This window comes from Choristoneura fumiferana, chromosome 9, assembly GCF_025370935.1.
Source record: "Choristoneura fumiferana chromosome 9, NRCan_CFum_1, whole genome shotgun sequence".
Lineage (NCBI taxonomy): Eukaryota > Metazoa > Arthropoda > Insecta > Lepidoptera > Tortricidae > Choristoneura > Choristoneura fumiferana.
In genome coordinates, this window is record NC_133480.1 from 1,535,716 (window position 1) to 1,563,478 (window position 27,763).

The window sequence follows — 27,763 nt, forward strand, 5'->3', positions numbered from 1 at the left end:
TGGCCTGTTGAATGAACTCGCCGGCAGTCGCGGCCGAATCGTCAGAGCCGCAGCACGTATGAAGTTCGACAGATGTGAACGGACAGTGACGAGTGATAATACGCTAGCTACCTGATCCGTTTACACAAAAAAATAAAGTAGAAAATAGTGGACGTAAAATGGTAATGTAAGTAATTAGTTTCAAATGAGATAATGAATAATTGAAACGGTAGGAAATCACGTGATGATTAGTGTTTTTTTTTATGTGAATGATGAATAGAAATTACTTTTCTAATATAGGCAGGTTTTGACTTGTACCTGAAACAAGAAAACGACAAAAATCAGATATCATAGTTAACTTAATGACATGTTTGCATGTAAAACGAACATTAATTTCACCTTGGAAACATGTAGGTTGTTTAAATTTCCACTATACATATTCTTGGATAAAATTTTAATAGAACTCTACTAACAAATGTTTTCGTAGTCAAGCTTTAAAAAAACAACTTACATTTAAAATACATACAGCCAGACCTAAATAGTCTAGTCTATAGTAATAGTCTATGAAATGTGAGGGATTCTTAATATTAAAATACATACTCAATTAATTTAAATTTTTTAGACAAACGCCTTGTTATTTTTGAAATATTTTTTTGGAAAATTCAATGATATGAGTGAGTGAGTGACGCAAGAAAACTATTTATATTATAATTTATCCAACCACCTTAAGAATAATAGGTTTACTATATTATAAACCGGTTTGAATGAAAGACCTTTCTCTCAGCATAACGCTTTTAATGAGTCCGGCATGCAGGACATTTCTTTATACTTTTCAAATTTCAACCCCTCGGATGATCTTGGCACTCAACTCGACGCTAAAATAGGTACTTCTAAGCGTCCTAACTAGACCACAAATTCCTCCTCTAATTTTACAGCGCATATTTGAGCAGGTTATAAAAGCCTGCCTGCCTAGTACCTGAAACAACGAATGGTAAGCATACCTTTTATACCGGTTGTAAAAGGGTCCGCTAGCTACAGGGCAGGGGGCAGGGTGTGGTCATGGACATGAAGGGAATGTTTCTTTAGCGCCTTAAAATAACGGGCAAAGGTGCGTGCCTGAATAAATAAAAGATATAGACTCCTAACAACCTCCAAAATACTAGCTCGCGTTTTTCACAATGAAATTGGCGGTAGTTGAAAGGTTTGGGTAAGTGCTGTTTGTGAATAATCCTAACCTAGACTCAAACAGTGAATACTTAATATTATTTTAAGTAGGTACTAACTATAATGTTGCTGCTGATGGGAAGGATTGCGTCTGCATCGCACTACCAACACAGCGTAAACAAAACCCACTTTGTATCAAAATGGGTTCAAGTGATTTAGAACATAGTAGAAAAACAAGAATTTATCTTGGGCCATAAAGTTGTAAGTAGTAACACTCGTAACTAATAAAGCATCACTTAAAACCTGTCAGTTTAAACGTCTAAGAATTACACTAATATATTTTCTATACCCAAAAAGTTAGCAAAACCAGCTGATTTGGCGGCTCTTCAAGGTCCTACCAGTCACGGGGTGATCCCCCACGCAGGGAGAGGGGAGAGGCAAAATGTCGATAACAGCTCTGTATATACCTACATAGCATAGGTACTCCTACACTTTCATCTTAGGTAGGGAGAGTAGGGAATGAAAGTTCAAGAAAAAAAACAACAAATTTGAGATTTCCTCTCTTGTAGATTACGGAATGCCTTGACGAGTGAGTCACAAATATATCAAATCACACCTCTAAAAGTGGATGATGAGACAACGTAACGGTTCGATCTCAGGTACGTAACATCTACAGACATGACTGCTGGCATCGCAAGACAATTTCAACAAAATCCTTTTACAAAATCTGAATATACAATCATTAATACATAACCTACATAATATAACAAGCAGACTTGGATCACATTCAAACAGGAAAATATCTATTGTACGCAAAACAAGACAATCGCTGCGAAAATAGCGTTGACGTTGAGTCAGTTGCGGATGTTTTTGACGTTTTTACAAGCTGTTATTTGCATAACATGGCTATCTTCACCACTGTAACCAAGTTCCGAGAACACAATAGTTATTATCATAGAATCACAACGGAATGCCTAGTTGACTTGAAACTGGCGATAAGATATTGGACTCCTCGTGCATATCTTAATTCATAAGAAAGAATCCAGTTACATCAGAATGCATGTCTAGAAAGCACGTGTATGTTTGGAAAGGAGGGAAGGAAAGGAACCCAAGTTAAAGAGTTGAAAATGTACAAGTACATACCTACCGTAGGTAGGTGTGAGTTTTCCTAAAAACAAGACCCATGCTAGGTAATGAGGCCAGGACGCAATAAATATACAGCACCACGCCATGCATTGATCTGCACATTATTGTCAAAAAGTTCTAAGCCCTGTTTCTCGAAGCATATTAGACTAATGTTTCATTTTTTCATTCAACTTACGACAAAACACAAATATTATTGGACTTGTAAGAGTTTTAAGCATTGACAAACAGGGACCTGTACAGCTGACTGTGTGTGTACAGCGTCCAAAAATATAATAAAAGCCATATATACATAGAATTTTGACATTACCTGTCCAAAAACAAGGCAATCCTTTACGAATGCAGGCACGCTGCTTCCCCTTATGAATTTGAGATCAAGACGAACGTTTCGTATGATCGCACCGGTCCAATTCGCACACCGCACAGCCAATCCAAACATCTCCGCCATCTTGCTTTAGCCTCATGCTAAACACAGATTGAACGTTCAAATACTTACACTACTTTAAAGTCAAGGTCATTGAGGGTTACTGTTTCGACGCGTGAAATGAATTTAACACCCTCTTTGTCTTTAATTTAGTCATTTGAAGACATGTTTTTGAGCATTATTCTAATATCAGTTAAACCGAGACTTCATCTCTGTCTAGGGTTTTGAACTAGTCAATGTAAATGAGAAACAGGCGCTATGAGGGGGACGTAAGTATTCGATTGGATATGGAAGATGAAACGTTTACAGAATAAGAATTATTTAAGTATTCGCAATTACAGAGTACTTATTTACTTTTGCGAAACTAAAAGGCGAACAATAAAGTAAAGAACTGCTATTTCTATAACTTGATTTTACTCATTCGATTAGAGCCAACCTTTGTTCCTAGCCGGTTTGATCAAAATAATTAATCAAGACTTGCTACTAAACTAAATGACTGTCTGGATTACTTAGCAATGTGGATTCCGTTTGTATCTTCTATGGATTTCATCGCATTACTTCACGAAATATCTCTTCTAGTAAAGCCAAATTATTAATTGTCATCTTATAGCACTTATCTACTCTACAGGGCTCTACGAACAAAGCACTCACAATTCAATAAACAAAACGAAGTACAGTAGGCATTTTGATAAGAGATAAACTGATCCCTATCTCGCGTCTCGAGATAAAATGGAATACCTACGCGCGCGACGTTGCCGCTCCGTGCGACGTTGCTCCGCACGCGACGTTGCCGTTCCCAAGTCCTGTTCTGTTTGTTGCCAGTTACAACATTCGAAATAAAAACATTGCTGCTGTGACATTTATATTGTCTAACTACAACATACGGATGTTTATTTTATTAATAGACTTTATGATAAGATAATCCAAATTAAGAATAATAGTGAAAGTAATAAATAATTATGTTATTTATGTTGCAATATGTTTAATAAAGCACTTAGCAAATAAGTTAATGATAAGGATAACCATAACGACGAAAACCCTTATTACAGACAGATGTAATTAAGGAACATTAAGATAACAGCATTGATACTCATCCAATATACCTACCTACGAGTAGAAGAAACTATTGATCAGTAAAACCGTGATGTTACCAACAACAATAGAGAACAATTGTTAAGATGAAAGAAGTAAAAAACAACAAATAGATGAAATAATGTTATTACGGCAAAAAGCGCTGCTTTTTTGCTGTGTAAAGGAAGTTTCAACTTTCACGTATTTCACAGTTTTTATCGTGGTTAAGAACATTGTATCCAGCCAGGTATATAGGTACACATTATGCATAAACCTTACAATGTGTGTGAGAATGTGACACTTCATTCACCTGTCCTTGCTCGATGCTCCAGAAAAAAAATGCAAACCATAGACTCGACATAAAATGCGTGCGCTAAAAATGCTTTACGCAAAACGCGACCACAAGTCAAGTTCATAAGGCTTAGTTCGGGCGAACTTTCTAATAATACCTGCAAATAAATGGTTGCCCGACCAGGAAGCGCCCAAGGCTACCAACGGCCACCATGCTTGACCAATATGGCGGCTACGTACACTTTTTTTTACTTTCTACGTCTTGTTTACTGTTTTCGAGCCAAACCTATCTGAGATGAATAAATGGCTTGGAATTTTTAGATGACTGGCTTCAGTTGTTTACGTGAATGCGAAGCTATCGGATTATTTTCGGCTTTTTTGACGATACATTAGAAGATTTAAATTATCGCGTTTAAATCCCAAGTTTCATAATAACTAAAGTTTAAAACAAACAATATAATGCTCTAAAGTTCTATCTAAATGTTCTTAATGCTGTCGGTTACTAAAATATGCTTTAGCACTTGCTGGCAGTAGCAAATAACTTATCTTAAGATAAGTTCCAAAGTATATACCTACCTATCTAGAGATATTTACAGCGAATATTTTTTTCCATTTTTACTTGTCAATTAACAAAAGGTTCTGCTAGTGACAACAAATAAATACTCCGATTGTAATACTGATACGCAAGGTGCTAGTATAGAAGCATCGTCTAACCAAAAGGATTGTTTTATTCTAGGTACTGCTAATAAATACCATTGATAAAAGCATTCTAGAGACGATAAAAGAAATAGCTACTTTGTTTACTTCAACTGGTAAACAATACATTACAGTTACAGTGAAAAAGAACTAATAAGTAATAGCACAGGTACATTTAGCCGCAAGATAGTTTTCACGTAATGCACTTTCTGAGAAACGTCAATAAGATACATACATACTTTCAAGGCTGTTAATGGTCGTCGCGCCGGTTCGGGTTGCCAGTTGCCAGTGTACTTTCACAAGCACGATGCAACCTTGTTTGTCTGTTCGAGAAACACTAGCAAGACTACGTTAATGATATGATGACGTCGCAAATTAGTTTCGTTGGTTGCTACCTAAGATCTGTTTGTAATACCGTGGTAATACCTATGTATGTGGACTTTGGATACTGTAATGCTTTTTCTCTTGCTGATTTATGCCTTGCATTTCGCCTAATACGTTATAGGTATCAGAAATAGTGGCTTGCATGACCTTCCCAATTTCAGTGACGTCATAATAATTGCACAGCCAAGTTACGTAATGTTTCAAAGCGTAATAATTGGCCAGGAAGTGAAAGACGGTAGGTATAGAGATTAAAGGAAGTAGATAGGCAAAACAAAGATATCTCGTATCCGAAGAATTCGAATCAAAGTAACTAACGGAGAGCATAAGAAGCGGGAAAATTCGTAAAATTGCTTCAAGTGCTCTAAAAACATCGGTTTATCATATCCATCAAAAATCCCGTGAATTGTATAGAGAAATTGGTTTGATTTATTTCTTTAACTTTGAATCGCTAACCTTGTTTTTGGATATACAGCCGAAGGAGATCACACACATGAAATCAAACCACAAGAGAACTAACGCAGCCCACTTTACACAGCTTTCTATAACCAATCTCAAACCAGCAGTCAATGTGGAATGATAAACCCAGAATCAAAGGCATCACAGTCATCCAAAGCTTATGTAAATTCCACGGCACTGACGCCACGCTCAATGAAACTCGTGTTCCACAGTAGTAACAAGAGCAAAGTTTGTATGCCAAATGTAATGCGTAAATATCGGCCCACTGCCAAATATCTTTACAAAATACAAGCCAGTCTGGCACGAATCTTGGATTCCGGTCGAATTGCAAAAGTTTTAATTTTTACGCGACCCTCGTTTGCAGTATCTTGTTCCACTATAAAACATAAATATCAGATCATCGAGACAATGATGTTGTAAGAAGCGGGGAAACAGCTCTGGAAAGTAGGTAAATTAGTGGTGCGAATCGTACGATCTTGCTTGACGTGTTTATAACCTATCTTCATATTTTATAGCAATACAAGCTTTTGCCCGCGGCTTCGGTTATCGCGCGCTGTTTCCTCGGTAACTGTGCATTTTTCCGGGATAAAAAGTAGCCTGCCAAAAATCACGTCGATCCGTCGCTCAATTTCGACTACTTTCGACGTGAAAGACGGACAAACATACAAACACACACACTTTCGCATTTATAATATAAGTATGGATGTAGTATATGCTAAGATATAAATACATGATAGACTTGTTTTTGTTTCTGCTTTCGTTTATGCAACATTATGTCATAAGGGCAGCTCAATAAACATTTTTAAAACATAAGAAAATTAATTCCTAACATCTCCTAAATTCATAAAAAAAACAGGGTAGTGATAGTGACTACTTGAATCCTTTTTCGTTTGCGTAATTTAAGTACTTTTCTTGGTAATGACAATTATGTAGGTTTGTCTCAAGTTGTTTACAACCAAAATTTCTATCACCCCGGCGCTGCCAAACCCAGGGACTACGGACTGTAACCGCAACTAGTTGTTAACAATACGTGTTATTTGTTGTGTTCTGGCTTTGTGGCAACGGAATATTCCACAACTTCAAGACAAGGTGGGTGCACTTTACTTACAGGTTATACGCTGAGTGGAGTTGAGTCATCGTGTTTTGCAATTACCTGAAACAAAGACAACGTTGAATCTCTGAAATCACGCACTTGAAAATGTGAGAGATAGATTATAAGTATACTTTTACCCATATTTACAAACAGAATTGAGACTTATTCTCTTAACACCGATAAATAATTACCTGATTCTGTTAGTAAATATTTATTATCTGATTCTGTTAGTAATATGGGTGAAAATCACGAAAGTTTAAAACATTATACTTTCACCGTCCGTATTTTAAGTGCACAAATATTCAAGCCAAAACCAAGATTGTTTTTCAATAATATCAATCAGTAACCGTCAGTATTGTCAGTAGTGACAATATTTTATAGAAATGTTTCCATTAACAACAGGCAGTATCTATTTCCTACTATTGGCGGTGTATATCGTAATGTTGATAAGATAAACTAGTTTTATCATGTGTACATTTTTCGTCACCAGGATTACTTGCATAAGTCATTATTACTTACATCTTTCTTTTCATTTAATTTGAGTGCACGTAGCGCAGACTAAATTATCTCACAATGTAAGCGATACTAAAATTTACATATATCCTTTATGATATTTAATAAAGTATGTTTTGTGCGAAAAAACCACAAAGAGCGAAAACTCGAGCGCCCGAAAGCGGTACTTCGAAATAGTCATAAATTCTACCGACGTGGTTTATTAAGATTTTATTCACGCTCGCATAGTACTCGAAACTAATGAAATATGTATGCTGTAACTCGAAAAAACTACATTGTTTTTCTAGCCATAAAATTACCCATACTAGAATGTTTTCGTCTGCAGAAATATGACTACCTACTAAACTAAAGTTTTGTTATGATTGGTTATTTGGAGTCTATTTGTATTTTTTATTTCAACTCCAAATTAGTTACTTTTACGGTCATCCCGTAAAACCATAAAATCATGTCTGCTGCTTAAGTAGCTTAGTAAAAAAGCAACCTGAGATATGTGTGCATAGGAGAAATTCGTGTCTGTACTCCTGTCCAGTGGTAGTGTAGGGGTATGGCACGGAGCACGGAATGCTGAGGACCTGGGTTCGATTCCCAGCGCTGGTCTCTTTCTGGTTTTTCTGTGCATCCATGTCTCAGTTTTTATTTTCCATAAAGTTAGGTTATTTATTCCTCAATATTCTAATTTGTTGCGTTTATTAAAGAGAAGTTGAATGCTCTTCATAGATTTTTTTTGAAGCTACTTCTTCTTTAAAATTCTCAAGAATCAACATAGTATTCCAAAATTATAAATGAATAAAAATTCTTTTATCGCTAACTATGGAACAACTAACCCAACATAGTTTCTTGAGCTTGGCTTTTAGTCGACTTTGGCTGAAACGTTTCGACTTTAATTCTAGGTGAACTCGTCTTCAAACTAGGGTCTAATTAAGACAAAGGGTACCAATCCGAAGGCTAACTAACTGCACGTCAAAATCCTCACTCGAGTAGAAATAACCGACCATTTCACAAAGGTCCAGAGCCAGGGTAAGGAAATCGTGCAATCAAGGGGATTCCGGAGCTAGGGACCAAATTGCTGGGACGGAATGGCTTGGGTTGCCATAGAACATGATGGGGTAAAAAAACGATGTTGGTAAAATTTTGATGAGATTATATTAGGTAAGTTCTACCAAATTTTTTCTACGATACTCGAGTGAACTAACAAATTTTAATTACCAATGACGTAAATTTAACCGATAAAGGTTCACATTATCCACTGGTTCAGGTAAGGTCAACATTATCCACTGAAAAGAACTAGAAAAATTCGTGACAATGTTAAGGGATAACGGTTCGCAATTTATAGCATCAAATTGGCTGGATCGCTGAATAAGCCATTTTGTTTTTCTTGACAACGCTAGCACGAATTTTGATTACTGAACCCAACTAACATTTCAGATTAATTTTATAAGATTCAGTCCTCAGGAACAAAAAAGCGATAACATTTTCATTATTCGAAAATGTTACTTAGGAGTCTCGGACGAATTCATTTGATCAAAGATATTTCATTGCCAATATCTTTAATTCAAGACGACAAGCAATCTCGAAATCTGTTGCTACTAATTAACCACCTGTGTGCACTTATTAAAAATGCTTAAAGATCGGTGAAGTGAACTTCTATACCTCGATAAATCTATAAACTAATAATGTCTTCTACAGTCTACAGTGCAATTAAGACTGTATCTAAATGGCTTTTAAACTCCTTATAAATCACTTATTTCGGTTTAAATATACCGTTGTAAATATACATCATACATAGCCCATAGCTGGCACCGTCTATAATATCCGGTATGAATGGACCACGCTCGAAAAGAATTCAATGTTATGTAGTTGATTTATTGATTCCGAAAGTAGAATATAATATACCTAATTTATTGTCATTTTTATCACTGCAGTAAGTTTTACTTACTTAAAGTCGGAATAACTATGTCTACAAAAATATCCAACTCAATGGGATCATCATCATCATCATGTCAGCCGAAAGACGTCCACTCTCCACTGCTGGACATAGGCCTCCCCCAAGGCTCTCCACTCAGACCGGTCTTGTGCTTTCCGCATCCACCGCGATCTTAACCAAGTCGTCGCTCCATCTTGTCAATGGGATCAGCAAAAGAAAATCGTCTACGTAAAAAATTAAGTGCTTGTATATCTTTAAGTCTGCTGCTCCATGCAGTTTCTTGGAATGAGTTTCATTAATCAACGTCTGTGGTATGGTAACAATCCGTGGTAACAATAGTTAATCCAGGACAGATCAGGATCATAGCATACCTGACAGCCGGCTTAAGTTACCATACATATTTATTATGTGTGTATGTGTACGTAGGTGTGCTTGCAGAACATCTTTCAACGTCCCAACCTTTCAATTAATCATAAAAATGTGACATTGCGTATGCCAACTAATTTGAATGAATGTATTTACGGTTTAGACGCGCGGTGTGGCAACGTCGCGGCGCCCGCAACGCACGAGCTGGCAACGCGATGCGGCTACGCCTGGCGGGCTGGCAACGTCGCGCTGATTCAGCACTTCACACGGAGCAGTTTATTTTATTTATGGAGTAACTTTTCATTTCAAGGCGAAACGTAATCGTTATCGGCTTGCTTGCTCATTCACGATTTGAGCTAGGAATTAATTTCCTTGTTGCACGTAAACGACTAAACATGTTACACCTACTTACCTACTAGACTAGCTAGACTAGAACCACTTTTCAAAACGAATGCTGAGGCCTAGATGCCGTCTGGCAATGGGTCGATACGGGTACTCTCACATAATAGATAGAGCGAGTGGTTATTTAAACTTTACACTACTATCATCAGTATAAAAAACTTCGTTAGTCAACTCTTTGCAGTTGTCACGATCGAAAAGTGATGTGTCCGAAACTAAAAATTAAATACATTGTGATGTGTCCGAAACTAAAAATTAGTTACTTTATTTGACTGTTTTATTGTTGTTTCCATTGGTTCCTGAACCTATTGTAAATGGTCTAGTTTAGGCTATTCCAAATCATCGAAGTCATCATAATTATTGTAGAAAACGTTATTTAAAGTACAGTAGGTAGGTAGGTAGGTAGGGTAGAGTACATATTTATATTAAAATTCAAACCATTTATTTGCCTTGATATAATACAAAATTGTAAATCGATCCCCGTAAGTAAGGGATGAATAAGGGAAATGTAATTGATAAATTAATTATATTGAATATCAGTCACGGTTGAATAAAATGCCAATATTGTTCAACGGAAACAATTTCAGTAATAAAGAGCACAAGAAAACGGAAGTAAGTAGTAAGGAAGAAGCAGTAAAATATGTATTTTCTCAATACTGTCGGGCGCCTTGTTTAATTGCAGCTGCAAGAAACATTGATCAGTAATCGGTTAGCACCTTAAGTTTACTAAACATTCTTTGTGCGCTGTAGTTGTTGGTAAAATAAGACGATGTTTACTAAATAGTTACGTAGTTAGAGGTCGTTCGACTGATCTGGTTTCGAGTATTTTTTGGTTTATTTATTTATTTATTTATTCTGGAGAACCAACAGCTTTAAACATACAGATTAAAAATAACAATAGATACAGAAAGCCAATTACAGGTTCTCGCCGGTAATAGCAGTGTAGATACAAATAATAGCAGAATGCCCGCACAGAGTTCACTTGGGCACAAAGAAAGTAATAATAATATTAATAACATCAACACTTAAGTAATGACGAATTGACAGAGAAGAAATATTATACTAGATTAAATTGAATTAATTTATAGCATAAACGATAAGAAAAGATCTCAAGGCCTTAAGGCACGTGGCGAGGCGTGTGGTTATTTTATCATTCTGTGTACTAAGTACCAAGCAACTATTATTCAAACAAAATTTATTTCTATTCTGTCTCTAATTCAGATGTCAAATCTTATCATCATTGTCATTCATATCGCCCAAAGTAATCACATTTTCTATTCTAAGAAAGAAAGCTTTCAACTTTTGCTTCGCTTCGCGTTTATTAGGTCCCTCTGACGAATCTTTGATTTGACTCGTTACAATCTCCTCTTACACTTTTTTAAGCGAAGCGACTACAAACCACAATCAATGTTGTGGTCAACTTTAATGTCGTATATTAACGGACAATTTCTCATTTGTCGGCCCGTCTGTCGGTGCGTCTGGCGGACAAAGCAGTTGTCATTACCGTAGTCGCGAACCGTGAAATGAGTTACATAAATGATTGAGCCCAAGGCGGTCGCTTCGCTTGCGAATAAAGAGTAAAGTCTTGGTTTATGATATACGCAAATTATGGGTGAGCAAATTAAGGTCAAGAAATCATAGATGATCATAACAATCAGGTTCAAGATGAAGATTATAAGGAAACAGTAAATATTATGCAAGGCGCAAATCATCAGAATTTATTGCTTGCATTAATTATCGAAGATTCTGAAAACAAAACAGTCTAATTTATATACTTAAGCTAATTGATTAAGTGAAGAACTAATAAGTCAGTAGTTACGAGGGAACGATGTAGGACTACTTATCATTGAAAAAAGTACTTAGAACGAAGCAATAACACACTTCGACTACTTCAATGACATTTTAAATCGTAAAGACGATGGACAGCGCCTCTTTCTCACTTTAATAAGCTATGTAAAATATAGTACAAAGATAATTAGTTAACTTTCCTAATTAATCTTGACTTAGTAGTCTCAATTATCAAAGCTTTTCTTCAATTTAATGAAGCTCATTAACGAAGTCTTATCTATTCAAACAGATTTGAGTAGAGATTTGATGAAAATGCCATTTGCATTGTGCAGTATTAATAAAATTCCTCGCACATGTTTTGTTTGGGATGATATTTTAGAATTTTATAATGAATAGCCATAGCGATAAGTTGTCTAATGGTCTTAATGTGCAAACTTTCAATTACAAGTGGATCTTCGATATTTAGTACCTCATACTCATTTACTACTGTCTCCAACGTAACTAGTTTTCTTTTTGTTATAAACATTGACATAAATAAGCATTTTGTTAAAGTCGAATTTAAAAAAAATGCTACTGGTTAATAGTTAAGTGGTATTGCCATTGTATCCGAAAACTAACTGTTAGGAAACATGTGAGGTTGAATCAAAGGCATTTCTCATGTTTAGCTGTTATCTATTGTTATATGTATTAGGTACTTGCATCGAAAATTGAGTCCACTGTTGATTTAGTTGTAGTTCTTTGAACTCAAGACTCACTAACGCCCTCTATGATGGATGAGTTGTTGTTTTGTACAAAATGAGTGCTCCAGCTAGCGTGAAGATGCAGAATGCAGATCACTACAATGCACCGGACGTCCATTGTACGCATGCGTATTATATGCTAATGTTGTTTTTACACAACTGCCAGAGCACTGGTTGCTTGTGTTAAATTGTTAAACACTTGGCCAGTTCAGTCACCTCTTTCAGTAGGTACCTTACTTACATAATGTACTAATTAAAAGTACATATGTAATTGTAACTAATGGAATGGAACATGAAGTATATTGAATTCGTTCAGTAATTGTGGTGGCCTGGCAGAATACGAGATGGCCCTAGAATGAGAACGATCAACTACCAAACTTACGTAGAATCGTGAACTTATTCCAATTAATTGAACTAAAACACTTAAAACTGGATTAAGTTTCAAACATTTTGGATTATATTATACGCATTCGCTGCCGTGCCGGCCGACAACTCAAAAAGGGGCCGCAAAGCGCAAAGGCACATTGTGTCACGGAAACGTTTATAAATGCATTATATGGATTGCCAGCTTGCATTAAATGGTTTTCACTTGTATCTCACTTGTGTCATAACATAACAGAAATCATAATCATAAAAATAATTTAGATAAAAAACATTTTAAACTTATTGAAAAGATACTAGGTGTGAGGTCACGACACGAGCGATTTTTATTATTGGCACCCGAAAAACAAAAAAAAAATAAACGAGCAATTCTCGCATTAAAAAAAATCGCGCCTGTTGCCCATTGAAAGTGGGTCGACGCGGCAACGTCGCATAGCGGTACCGGGGCGGAACGGCAACAGCGCGCGTTGCCAGCTCGATACCTACATTATTGATGTGGTTAGAGGGCTGGCAACGTCGCTTTCGGATATTTTTGATTGCGGAGATATAAATGCTTGTTGTATTTGTAGATCAGCAGACTTCACAGATCTTATTTTGATACAGGAGTGTAGGAGATGTATTGAGCCTGACACGTAATGCAGTAAGAGCAGTAATAAAATGATTACAGCTTCATCAACGTCACAAATAGTGGAACTCGATGTTATTTCGACCGAACTCTGGTCCATTTTGAAAAACAAAAGATCACAACAAAGGATCACACATACCTAGTAGCAGATTTTCAATAACAAATAATAGAAACGAACTTCTGAAAAATCCTAAAGCGTTGAAATAAACCAGGGTTTCTCAAACTTATGGCTCCACGTACCCCTGTAAAGTTTCTAGACGAAGGCGAACCCCCCCCCCCCCCTCCCTAAAGAAAGTAATAAATTGACTGTTTTATTTCAATCATCATCATAATATATTGTATATTATTTTTCAATAAAAGGTAACAAATATAGGTAAGAAACATCTTGCCAACGAAAATACAAACTGAAACAAACAACAACAAATAACAAACAAATAAGGAACAAATTTGGAGTTGAAATAAAAAATACAAAAAGACTCCAAAAACCAATCTTATCATCTTGCTAGTCTTGCAGCCTGGTGGTTTTGGAGTCACGTAACCTTGTCGCGAACCCCCTACCGTCGAATAGCGAACCCCTAGGGTTTGCGTACCCCACTTTGAGTAACCCTGAAATAACTAACAAAAGAAAACCCAGGATCTCTTTCACACATCAAATTAATATCGTTCGTTACACAATTTTATTATCGAACCTAAAAAATGTTTATCCATTTTCTGACAAAAAAACTCCTTAGTTACAGAACCCAGGGGATTGGTTCCACGAAAAATACTGATTATAAAGAGATTAAAGCCCTTGGAAATGAACCAGTTCTTTAGAAATTAAAACCGTCTTTGCACCGTCTTTTCTGAGATCAAAAACCTTTTATCCAAATCACTTTGAAGATATTTGACACGCCATGTTTTCTGACCTTCTGGCTTCGATAGCCTCTGGCTTTTTGTCTTTCAAGCTAACCCTAAGATCATCATCATCATCATACCAGCCGTAGAATCACTGTTGGACAGGACTTCCAACTTGGACATAGGCCTCCCCCATAAACCTCCAGTAGCTTCGGTTGGAAGCGGCTGGCATTAACAGTAACTCGTGACTTTGACCAGGTCATCCGTCCATCTCGTTGGTGGACTAAAAATATATAAATAGGTAAACCTTTTCCAGTGATATATTTTTTAGTTTTTTGGGAGTAATCTCTCGGAACTAAATAGGGATTTGTACCCCATAAATCATACTTTTAATAAGTATCTCAGGAGATGTGTCGCAACAAGCTACACCAAAAAGTTGCTAAACCTTCCTGATAGCTAAAATGCGAAAGTAACTGTGTTATGTTTGTCTGTGGTTACCTCTTCAGGCTTCAATCGCCAAACCGATTTAGATGATTGTCGTCGATAGACAGCTCGGGTTCACAGCGGGAGGTGCTCCGCAGTCCTCTGCGGTCGTTACGACGGGAGTAGGGCAACGAAAACACCTTCGATAAGTGGACTGTATTTATTGTACTGGTTCGTTCGTCGATTCGCGGTGGTAATCGGAGTCCGGTTCGAAATCGCGGTGGTCGGTCGGTAAGGCAGCAATCGGAGGTCCGTTGGAATAGCAGGGGTCGGTTCGCTTCGCTGGTCGCTGGTCGCTGGTCGCTGGTCGCTGTAGGCTTCGTAGAGAGGAGCGCTTCGGGTCGCTGTCCGCGTCGAACTGCCTTATCGCTGCGGGCGGGCCTGTATTTATACCCCCGCGGCCGGGGTATAAGCCCGCCCGTGATTGGCTATAATTCCCCGATAATCCAGGCGCTGTGATTGGTGGACCCAAATCACAAACGCACTGAATTACCGGGGAATTTTCGCTATCGCTACTTGGGTTTTCGCTTTTATTTAATTATTACTAATCGATTTCGCTACAATTTGATTCTTAAACTACTTATTCTACTATTTACAATGATTCTTAACCTAATTATTCTACTTATTCTATATTTAACAGCTATTTATTTGTATTCTTAAACTATATTATTCTAGTTTCGGGGCTGTCCGCAACAATTCTCCCCCCGCCGAATCCGCAGGGGAGGCTTCGTCCTTTGTCGGGAGGACAGCCAGTCGCGTCGTAGGGCGCCGGAACACTCCTCCCTTGGTGCGGACGTCCGCGCTCCGGATGCCGCCGTCAGGTCCAGGGAAGACTGCTTCCACGACGCCTCGGGGCCACACATTGCGTGGTAGGTTGGAGTCGACGACGATGACGACGTCGCCGACTTGCAGCGGTCGCTCGCCCCCGCTCGGAGATTGACGGGGGGCGAGAGTTGGCAGGTATTCCCGGACCCAGCGGGCCCAGAAATGATTGGCTAGCGCTTGGCTAGCACGCCAGGCTCTTCGGTCAGCTTCGTCGCACGTGCCGGTGGGAGGGGTGCCTGCCGGGCCGCCGAGCAAGAAGTGGCTCGGCGTGAGCGCCTCCTCGTCGCAGGGGTCGACCGACACGTGCGTCAGCGGTCGCGCGTTGACGGTCTGTTCAGCCTCCGCCAACAGTGTCACGAGCACCTCTTCCTTTGGTGCCCGTGAGAAGAGTGTGGCGGTCAGTGCGGTCTTGACTGACCGCACCAACCTCTCCCAGGCGCCCCCCTGGTTAGGAGCTCCAGGAGGGATGAACCGCCATTCCATGCGGTGTCGCAGTCCGATGTCGCGGAGCTCGGGCAGCCACTCCTCGTAGGCGGCGCGAAGCTCCGTGTCGGCCCCGCGGAAGCATGTACCGTTGTCACTATACATGACGCGGGGCCAACCTCGTCGAGCCGCCATACGCCGCAGCGCCATGATGGCGGAGTCCGTAGAGAGGCTCGCGACGATCTCCAGGTGGACGGCGCGCGTCGTCAGGCAGGTAAAGAGCGCTACCCAACGCTTTTCGTGGCGCCGCCCAATCGTGACCGTCAGCGGGCCGAAGTAGTCGACCCCGCAGTTAGTGAAGGGCCGGCTGTAGGGGTCGATGCGGGCCCGCGGTAGATCGCCCATCGCTGGTGGGCGCGGAGTCGAGCGCCGCACAGCACATGTGCGGCAAGCGCGCGCTACCTTCTTCACCGTGGGGCGAAGGTGCAGCACCCACAGTCGCTGCCGCAGGTCGTTGACCACCCGTTCGTTCGATGAGTGGTGGGCGTCGCGGTGCGCCTTCTCGATTAGAAGGCTCACGAACGGGTGGCGGCCGTTTAGGATGACCGGCCTCTTCGTCGCGTCCGGCACCGGCGCGGCGTTGATGCGGCCACGCAGCCGGAGTAGGCCGTCCTCGAGGACGGGGTCGAGGTGGAAGAGGCTGCTCTTCTTTGGCAGCCTCCCCCCGTATCGCAGTATGTCGATTTCTTCTGCGAAGCTATCCATCTGGCACTTCCGGAACCAGAGGTGCTCCGCTCGTTCGATATGTCGCACTTCTAACTGACTATCTTTGTCGCGGCACTTGTCGACAAAAAATATCACTCGCGCTGTCGCTTTAATTAGTCTTTCGAATTTTGAAAATCGTTCAATGTTCGGCAACGCACTGGTCAGATTAACACTTTTGTTTTTCACATTTTCACTTGCACTCGCGTCCGCATTAATATTATAAATTTCGCTTACTGTTTCCTGCGGCCATTGGTCTTCCGGTAGCCGCAGGAAGTCGGGTCCGGTGAACCACCGGTCGGTGGTGGATATTTGGCGGGCACTGTCCGCCCGCGTCGCGTCGTCCGCCGGGTTTGCTGCTGTCGGCACCCACCGCCATTGCTCGGGCGGGTTATCTCGGCGATCTCACCAAGTCGATGCGCCACAAAGGGTGTATAGCGCTTTGCGTCGTTGCGAATCCACGCCAGGACAGTGCGTGAATCCGTCCAGAATACGACGCGCTCGATCGTAAGTCGTTGTTCCGCTATGATTGTGGCCGCCAGCCGAGCCCCGATCAGAGCCGCTTGTAGCTCCATACGAGGAATGCTCTGCTGCCTCAGCGGGGCCACCTTCGCCTTTCCCGCCACCAGAGCCACCGTCACGGTTCCGGAGGCGTCTGTCGTCCGGAGGTAGATGGCCGTGGCGTAGGCGCTCTCGCTCGCGTCGGTGAAGGCGTGCAGCTCGTGGCGGCCCACCGCGTAGCACCGCTCCAGCTGCAGTGCCGCTACGGCGGCTAGACCGCGAGCCCACTCGATGAAAATACCGCCGTCCTCCAGGTCCAGCGGCTCGTCCCACGGCGCCTGTTTGCGCCACGACTGCTGAAGGGTCACCTTGGCGGTGATTGTGTAGGGCGATAGGAGCCCGAGCGGGTCATAAACTGACATCACCGCGCTCAAGGCCTCTCTCTTCGTTGGTGTGCGCGTTCCTTCGCGCACCTCTTTCGGCACCCGGTTCATTGCGGTGTTGAACCCGAGTGTGTCGCTTCTTGGGTCCCAGATGAGCCCCAGTATTTTCGGCCCCTCACTCAGGCCTAGTGTTGCGGGCGCTGTTGCCCGCAGTTCAGGTTCGATTCTTCGCTCGAGTTTCGGGGAATTGGTGTTCCACCCGCGCAGCTCAAAGCCGGCTCGTAAGTGGACTTCGTTGACGGCCGTTGCTACGTCCACGGCCTCTTCTTCGGTCGCGTAGCTGTCCACTAGGTCGTCCATGTAGTGGCTCGACGTTATCGCGTATAGTGCCTGCGGGAATTCCGGCGCATGGCGCTCGGCGTTGTGGTTGCGCACGCTGTGCGCCAGGAAAGGGGAGCTTGCTGCTCCGAAGATCATCGAAGTCATTTTCATTAGCTTGGGTTGATTCTCGCCCGGCTCCCTCCATAGGAACAGCTGCGCCGGGCGATCTTCCGGTCTAATCTTCACTCGGAGAAACATTTCTTTTATGTCTGCCGTTACTGCGTAGCGGCCCTCCCGGAACCGTAGTAGTATGCCCGGAAGGGACTTTAGCAGGTCGGGCCCCTCCAGCAGGAAATCGTTAAGGCAGCGGCCCTGGCTGCGGCTCGCTGCGTCGAAAACCAGGCGGAGCTTCCCTGGTTTATTGGGGTTCCGCACGGCAAAGTGGGGCAGCACCCAAGCGCGCGGGTGGCGCGCATCTGCCTCGGTGGCGGGCTCCGCATAGCCCTTCGCTATTAGGTTGGTGACCTGTGCCGCGTACTCTTGCGCGAAGTTTGCGTCGCGACGCATCTTGCGCTCGATGCCCTTGAAGCGCTGTAGTGCCGTCGCGTAGCTCGCTGGCGTTTGCACCTCGTCCGTTATCCACGGCAGACCGACTTCATAGTGATCGCCGTGGAATTTCACTGTTGCTTCGAAGAGTCGTTTCGCCCGTTCCTCGGCTGGTCGTGGTTTCGTGGCCAGCGACACGCCCAGCGCGTCGATGGCGAAATGTCGCTGAACTAGCTTGTCGGTGGCGTCGTCGCGTACGTTATAAACGTAGAGCACATCCTCGGTCGGGCCGCCCGCTCGAATGGCCCGGGGCACTGAGCCGTAAATGACCCAGCCCAGTGCCGTCCGAACCGCTGCTGGTTGCCGTCGCTTGCCCGTCCGTGTCTCGTGGACGAGCATCAGGTGCCAATTGTCCGCGCCAATGAGGAGACGCGGAATGGCTTCGTCGTAGCAGGCATCGTTCAGCCCACTAAGGTGGCGGTACCGGGTAACCTCCTGACCCAGTCGCTGTGTGTGGATCCGGAGGTTGTCGACGGTGCGGGCGGCGATCTTGTAGGCCTCACCGCGGCCCTGCACCGTGATGTTGACACGTCGACTGTTCGGCAGCTCGGTGTTGCTGGCGATGCCTCTCATTTGCATTGGCACCGCCGGTCCCGAGGCTCCGATCGTGCGCGCCAGGTCTTCGTCGATGAGCGTCACCGTTGACCCGTCATCCAGCAGTGCGAAGGTGTCGACGGTGCCGCTGGGTCCGCTGACGCGGACTCGGCACATCTTCAGCAGGACCGGTGACTTGCCGTCTTCGTTGCTGACCGTAGTCACCGTCTGCTTTTCGGGGATCGGCGCCGCCCAACAGTGGGCTCGGACGCCAATGTCGTTGGGGACTGCGGTGCCTGCCCACGGGGCGGCGTCCGCTCGCGTCTCGCTTCGGGGTGGCGCGGCACTTTTGCCGCGCTCGCGTGCAGCAATGGATGGTGCACATGCCGGCACCCGTTGACTTCACAGGTGCGGGCTCGGCAGGTTTCGCGGCGGTGCTGCTGGTCCATGCAGCGGAAGCACACGCGGTTGTCGCGTGCCCACTGCCAGCGATCGTTGACCTCCATGTTGGTGATGCGCTTGCATCTCGTGGTGGGATGACCGCCTCCACAGCAGAGGCAGCGGTGCGCGTCATCGCCCTCGGTGGCGTAGACGGGCGCTCGCGGCGCGGCCCGAGGGTGGGCCGCGCATCGGCGTCGGACGGGGTGCTGGCCTCGCAGCATCCCTTCGGAACGTCAGCGTAGTGGCGGCGGCGGCTGCCGTCGCTTCCACCGTTGTATAGGAGAAACGCAGGGCGCGGTCGGCCTCGCGCATGAGGAACCGCGACAACAGAATGATTTGTGGCTCCATGGTCATCTGCTCCGATGCGAAGTCCCCGAAGCGTGACCGTAGATGTGGGCTGAGCTTCTCCATCACGTCGCGTACCAGCAAGGGGCTGGCGAGGTAGCCGTGCTGGTCGATTGATGACAGCACGCTGACGATGTTTTGCAATTTGACTGCAAACGCGTTGATTTCGGTGGCAGTTGACCCCAGGCGCGGCAGCTTCTTGAGGTCGTCGAGTGCTTTGGTGGCCAGAATTTCGGGGCGGCCAAAGCATTGTCGCAGCGTCGTCATTACTGCTTCGGGGTTGGCCGAGGTGTGGAGCAGCGCCTCCACCGCTTCGCGCGCAGTTCCGCGCAAACAGGAGCGCAGCCGCGCCATATTTTCATGCGGCGTGAAATTATACGCGCGCGTCGATTCGGCGTAGGCAGCCTGGAACGGCAGCCACTCGCCCGCCGCACCGGAGAAAGCAGGCAACTCGTAGACCTGCCTCGGCGGCGGGCGCACTCGTGCCATTTTTTCGAGGGCCTCGGCGAGCTTCTCGATCCCGCGTTGTCCGCTTGCACTTCGTTCGCGAGCAGGTGTAGCTGGCGGCGAATTGCGTCGCTTCGGTTCGAACGGGGGCGGCGGTGAGCGCCGCGCGCTCGTGCTTCGGTGGTGGCGGCGTCGGTTGATCCGCCGCGGTGCGCCGTAGCCAGTCATCCACCTTCGCGTGTGGTCCGGTGATGCTCCCGGCTTGTGACTCCGCTTCGATGCTAGCCAGCTTCTGGCGTAGCTTGGCCTTCACTCGCTCCTTTTGCAGCTCCAGTTCTTGCTGCTTGATGCGCAGGAGCTCCTCTTCGGCTTCCTCTTCAGCAAGCCGGATACGGATCGCCGTTGCATTTGATGCATGTGAAGGCACCGGCGACCTCGCACCGGCTTGCATCGCCGCCGGTTGTTCATAAAAGGCGACGGCTCGTTGTGGTCGCTCCTGGTTGGCAGCCCAGTCCATTGTTGGCTGCTCTCCTCCCCCCATTTGGGTGTGGGGGGAGTACTCGATGGCTTCAAGTTGCGGGTTGTGTTGCACGCACGCTGCCCCCCCATGGCCTCGCTGTTGCACCGTATCGGCGGTGTGGCTGGGCTGCGCGCCCAGCTCCCCCCCCGGCCGCCGAGGTGCGCCTCACCGGGGCCGGGCCGCACGCCCAGCTCCCCCCCACGGCCGCCGAGTTGCGCCTCATCGGGGATGCGGCCGGGCTGCGCGCCCAGCTCCCCCCCTAGGCGGTAGTAGTCCTCTTCGGTCGATCGGATCGGCTGCATGCTCATGGCTCCCTCCCCGGCTCGGGTGAGCGGGGGAAAGTAAACGGCGTCGCGACGTGTAGCGGCGATGGCGAGGTCACGCGGCGGCTCGCGTGTCGTCATCCGCGTCTCGGCGCGAGGAAGTACCGTGGGCGAGGCGGCGTCGCGGCGGACGATGCGTTCCAACTGCTGTTGCCAGATGTCGTCAGCGGTGGTCGTGGCAGTAGCAGCGGCGGTCGTCGTCGGAGCTCGTTCGGCGGCGGTTTGTTCTTCGGGCGGCGGGGTGTGGCGCGCTCTTCGCGGTCGCCCTGAGATCGGGTTACCACCATCTTCAGTCGATGTCTTCAGATCCGGCTCGAAGGACCAAACACTGTCGTCGATAGACAGCTCGGGTTCACAGCGGGAGGTGCTCCGCAGTCCTCTGCGGTCGTTACGAACGAGTAGTAGGGCAACGAAAACACCTTCGATAGTGGACTGTATTTATTGTACTGGTTCGTTCGTCGATTCGCCGGTGGTAATCGGAGTCCGGTTCGAAATCGCGGTGGGTCGGTCGGAAGGCAGCAATCGGAGGTCCGTTGGAATAGCAGGGGTCGGTTCGCTTCGCTGGTCGCTGGTCGCTGTTCGCTGATCGCTGTAGGCTTCGTAGAGAGGAGCGCTTCGGGTCGCTGTCCGCGTCGAACTGCCTTATTCGCTGCGGGCGGGCCTGTATTTATACCCCGCGGCCGGCGGTATAAGCCCGCCCGTGATTGGCTATAATTCCCCGATAATCCAGGCGCTGTGATTGTGGACCCAAATCACAAACGCACTGAATTACCGGGGAATCGCTATCGCTACTTGGGTTTTTCGCTTTTATTTATTATTACTAATCTTCGCTACAATTTGATTCTTAAACTACTTATTCTACTATTTACAATGATTCTTAACCTAATTATTCTACTTATTCTATATTTAACAGCTATTTATTTTTTGTATTCTTAAACTATATTATTCTAGTTTCGGGGGCTGTCCGCAACAATGATATTTGGTATGGAGATAGTGTAAGTTCCTCGAAACGACATAAAACCCATACTAATATTATAAATGCGAAAGTGTGTGTGTTTGTACGTTTGTCCGTCTTTCACGTCGGAACGGAGGCTACTTTTTATTCCGGAAAAATGCACAGTTCCCGAGGGAACAGCGAGCGATAACCGAATTCCACGCGGGCGAAGCCGCGGGCAAAAGCTAGTAGTTTATAATCTGGAAAATTACATATTTTTCGCTGGATAGCGATAAACGAAAGCGTAGGATATCTGGTTTGTAAAGTAAACTAAGTAATTAACTTATAAATAAGAAAAAAAAAGTTCTTAAATGGGCATTCCGTTAGGATTATTAAGTGAATCACTTGACATTGAATTGAACCACTGCGCGGGCGTAGAAAGTTACAGAAAATGGACGAAATGGAAATCAAACGGACCTACGTTATGCAGCAAAAGCTTCCTTTTATACAACTATCCATCCAAAAGCTAGCAAAATTTTCCGTTCAGAAATCAGAATCGTTTATTTGCTAGAATACAGTTGAAAACTTTATACTAAAACTAAAACACTATTACTCGGAGTAAATCTCTAGAAAGTAGACTTGACATCAGAAGACCCGACTCGTAAGAGCTCTTTAGAACCCGTAATTTGACCCGCTGTACGCCATTAGCACTAAAAGATCTGAAACTGGGCTGAAGATAAAACGCTGTTACATGAGATGAGAACCTTTACTAAATTCTTGAAAATCAGAATTAAACTGCAAAATAAAGGATTGTAATTGGCTCGCAAATCACAGTTACCAGAGCTACCTTCTAAGATTTTATGGAGCGTTAAAATTGGTGATTTGTTAACTTCTAATTTGTGACTTTTTTTATTTATCCCTATAGCAATAGGCAAAGAAATGTCATACATTCAGCCATGTCTGTTGTTAACTGTTCTTTATTGGAATTTGGAAATGTTTTAAATTCCAAAAGTAATTTGTTAAATAAAATAATGAAATTTGATAATGAACGCCAAATTCGATATCTTGCTTACAATGTCTAGGGCCTATTAAGAGTATGGGGGTAAATATTTTTAAATACCTACAATCTCATTAAAAATTGAACTGGCTTTCGCATAACAAAACAACTTAAACGACACTCAATCATTCGAATTCTAACATGAATAAGTAGCTCCAGCTCATTCATTCGTTCCATGCGATTATCGCAATGCCGCGCCGCAGCCATGCGCAGTGAGCCGATTGCGTCGCGACTCGCGTCAGTCGCACGCCCGCTGGCAAACGCGTTTGTCGAGTCACAAAAACGCAGAGTTTAATCGCTGCACGACTTTTACGGCAACAACGCATAACCTATTTACTTTATAACCGTTTGAGTTGATGTGATGTGAGTGAGTTAGTGTAAAGGAAAACTTTAGACTGTCATATTAAATAATACACTGCGCTACGTTTCTACGTTTAAAAATTTCCTACCCTCTTCCATCGATCATGCGAGATGCGAGAGTTGATGTGTGACTTTAATGTAATCAAATTGATTGTTCTAACTATTGATTAGCTGTTCTAGTATGTTCGATCAAATGAATCCCGTAAGCTTGATAGAAGAAGTGAAAATGAGACCAGGGTTGTACAGGAGCGACCAACCTGCGGACAGGGAGGAGAAACTAATGCTGTGGAAAGAAGTCGGAGCCGCTCTGTTTAGTGACTGGCCTAATTATAGCAAAGCCATGGCCTATGACAGAGGTGTGTTTATATAACTGGGGCCTGTAATGCTCGACCCTGTACTGCTCAGCCATCACTGTACGACCTGATAATACGAACTCATTTTAGATTATAATTATCAAGTAGTACAATATTAGGTCGTGCATTATTAGGTTGTCCAAATTTTTGCTCGGCCTGTTAATGCTCGACCTGTTGTACGTCGTTGTAATCGGAATCCAATCGAATCGAATGACCACAGATTTGTGTTAGGTTGCGCTAGGTCCAATTGTGACCACAACCAGCCAGGACCAGATTAAGTTATTTTCTACGAAATTTATTAATATTCGGTGTACTTATCAAAAGTGAGAATCGATTGCTTGCTGTCAAAAGTGTGCTCCGATTATTAGGTCGTACAAAATCAGGCTGTCCCATAGCACCTTGAACATTATCGGTACAGGGTGATAAAGCTCGACCCGTGTTCCAAGTGACATGTGATTGAATTATCAGGTCGTACAAAATCGGTCGAGCATTGTCCAGGTCGTAAAAATAACTACACCCATATAACTGATGCATGAGCTATAAGGATAACAAGAAAAAATGAGCGAGACAAGATTATTTGTTCTCTGTAGTTTTTAGCGTCGTATGAGCTCATACATAACATAAGCGACATAAGCGTCGTCATTTTTCTTATCATCAACGGCCTTTGCAGCTGTGACAGATGATTTAAGCATTGTATCAGCGGTACTTTCTCTGACAGTAATGGCTGAACAAGCATATACGGGATCGGCTTCTTCTTTAAGAATAGGTATACATAGGGTAAATCTACAATAACTGGCCACCTTATACTAAAAATGAATAATGGTCTAATTTCCTAAAAATAGTAATAAGTCGTCAGTCTGAAAGTATCACGTATTTTTTCTTTTCTCAATGAAATACAAACTAGACTAACTAAACTCAACCAGAGCTCATCTTCAGAGTGACACAACCGTACACCATGCTACCAGTTGTTAGACATACACTGTTGTTGTTGTTGGTAGTCTAACAACTGGTAGCATGGTGTACAGTTGTGTCACTCTGAAGATGAGCTCTGGTTGAGTTCGAAACGCGTCAGTGTAGTGTGGTGGTGGAGGAACTGCATGAACGCGCATATCTTGCATAAGCTTAGCTATCGTAAGGTCGCGGGTGAGCAAGGATTTTTTTTTAGTTCATTGATATGGACCTCCGCAAAGTAACGCCTGATTCAATAAATTATTCACTACAAACTCGTTGGCTTTACGGCCTCGCAATGTAATGCAACTCGCACGATTTTCCTTGCAAGTCTAAGCTCGGCTATATAGAACGGTGTAGTTGCAGAAATTATTTCAACAATGTCACGTACTATTTGATCTTCATTGACATTGCTACTACGACTATTCAAAAATATAAACAATAGAAAATTATCAACCAGATGTGCAGGTGACCTGGTTTCCGTTATCGCAGGAATGTAACAAATCTGACCGATATGGATGACGCATGCGCGGAGCTGATAAGCTTAAGTCATGGCTCTCACTGAAGGATTAATTCCCGATTCGCCGGATTCTTGTTTCTACATTGTGACTAAGGAATATATTGTGTGGGCCTTGCTTGAATGATCCATCACATCGTAACTAGTAGCTGTATCGTCTAACGCTCAAGTGATCGCAATCGCATTCACCTTCTCTTTCTACCCTCATCTCATACGTCTAGACGGAAATGGTGAAAACAATTGTGACGTAATTCATTAATGGCCCTTATTAATCAGGGATGTAGTTTTCTATCAGTGAAAGATCTCTTTAAATCGTTAAAAATTCTTTCACATTCAAATGTTATTGAAATTTTCCTCCAGTCCTACAGTTGCAAAAGAAGTGGCGGTCCCTCCGCGACGCGTACAACCGGGAGCTGCGCTCGCGCAAGTCCGGCGTGCGGGTCAACGCACGAGTCTACATGCACTTCAAGCGGATGAGCTTCCTCGGCGGGTTTGAGGGGACCTTAAGCGAAGAGTGAGTCGACGAATGACTAAAATTTACCACACAAATCCACAAATTGCGTGATACAATTAGGGGTGGGGTTACATTTTGCGGGAATCGTATCTGTGGATTACGTATTTAGTTTTAGCATATAGCAATATTTGATTTGTCCGTAGTAAACAAACCTACCCTCAAGATTTCTCAACCCTTGTCATTTCTTTCAGTGAAGAATACGAAAAGGTGGTCCTGAAACCAAAGAAGCCTCGTGTCAAGAAGCAAGTGACTAAAGAGTCTTCTTCAGACAGCGAAGCGCCGGCTGAAGAGTTGGAGATATCCATACCGTCGATGCAGCAGTCGTTCCTGCCCCAAGCGGATGGGGGGACAGATGATAGCGACAAGTTGTTCCTGCTCTCGTTTCTACCAGAGATGAGACAGTTGCCGCCGAAGATTAAGATGTGGGCCCGAGCACAGGTTGCGCGGGTTATGCAGGTAAAACGATAAACGATAAAACATCTGGAGGCTTGTTTGACACACTAGGAATCATAATTTCATAATCATTTTCACCACTTCTTACTGACTGTCACAAGGTATCTATACTCGTAGACGAGGTAGAATATTATGATCGTGGATCGTCAGCGCGTTAGACAATACGGACAATACTTACGGTCTCTGGGGAGCTACGTCGAAGTTGTTATCGTACCGTCCCTTTCACTCGCGTATTAAATAATATTAGCGTAAGCGGAACGGCAAGACACGAAGTTCGAATTAAGCACTTCGTAGTAAAGGGCCTGGTCTGTCAGTGGGAAACTTCCATAGGTTTTTTCTTTAATAAATCATAGTTTTCATTTACGTACGGAATTGACATGGAACTTTATTTTTATTTATTTGATCTGTTACTTCATCTTGTTTCTACGAACGTCTTACTTAAACCAACACATTTCTTGAAAAACATTGCTCAGGAAAATCGTTGTTTCTCCAAGCTGAAATACGATTAAATATTTCTACAAATCTACCTCAAAAAATGACAATGTCATGAACCCAAGTAACTAACAAAAGCTTTACGAAACCCTTTGATCGTAGAGCGATTGAGCGAAGACGTGTCCTTTATGTATAGGAAGTGCCACGAGCGTTGAAGTGAATGGGGGGGGAGGGTATGGTCTAGTGCCATATTCTGATATCTTCACACAAAAATCAATCCAGGCCCCCCCCTGAAAAATAACCCTAGCCAATGGACCTAAACTGTTTTGTTTTGCAGGAAGCGGTGACGAGTCAGTATAGCGAAGCAGGTAGCAGTATAGAACCAGATATAAAGGCGAGAAGAAGCGAGAGCGACGATTAGCAGGAGTTGACCTTTTGACACTGCCGCCCTAACTTGGTTGCAGTCCTGTAGATAAGTAATTAATATAGATAGAAAAATAAACAAAATATTCAAAAGTGACTTTTTTTTTTAACTAGCTTTTACCCGAGGCTGAATTAACTAATCTATGATAGCTAAGTAAATTACAATTTCGGCTATCTTGCAAGACTTTATTTTTACAGTGCATTAACATTTTGTCGCTCAATAAGTAAAATAGCTAAAATTACTTTTTTTAATAATATGTATGTATGTATGTAAATATACTTTATTGTACATAAAACAGAATAATAATACAAAAAGAAGTTTATAATAATGTAAACGCTTAACTTCTGAGACGTGAAACGAAGAGTAACGACTAGAAAACTAAGTTCCAAATCCTGGTTTAAGGTTGAGATTTATTTCCAAAATTCGCACTTCCATAGAACTTGGCGCTGGTACGGTACGGGAGTGAATTTATTGAAACTGGTAAAAGTAATGTTTTGTAACTTTTTACTCGACGAGGATTGCCAAGTTGCGCAATTATGTGCACGACATATGAATCATTTGAAAGATCGTGCCCTATATCTTAAAC

At 43.6% G+C, this 27,763-nt stretch overlaps 1 protein-coding gene and 1 long non-coding RNA gene across 2 annotated transcripts; one reads left to right on the top strand and one right to left on the bottom strand.

Annotated features, from left to right (window-relative positions):
- Nucleotides 1–143: 143 nt before the first annotated feature.
- Nucleotides 144–27,227, top strand: LOC141430929 (uncharacterized). The gene is made up of 5 exons (XM_074091818.1): nt 144–166; nt 23,717–23,892; nt 25,715–25,868; nt 26,060–26,324; nt 27,091–27,227. The coding sequence occupies exons 1-5, from the start codon at nt 159–161 to the stop codon at nt 27,172–27,174; spliced, it is 687 nt and encodes a 228-aa protein (XP_073947919.1). The 5' UTR covers nt 144–158; the 3' UTR covers nt 27,175–27,227.
- Nucleotides 835–3,521, bottom strand: LOC141430936 (uncharacterized). The gene is made up of 3 exons (XR_012451682.1): nt 3,453–3,521; nt 2,597–2,751; nt 835–955 (listed from the first exon to the last, which is right to left on the bottom strand). It is a non-coding gene; the product is annotated as an uncharacterized lncRNA (long non-coding RNA).
- Nucleotides 27,228–27,763: the final 536 nt, after the last annotated feature.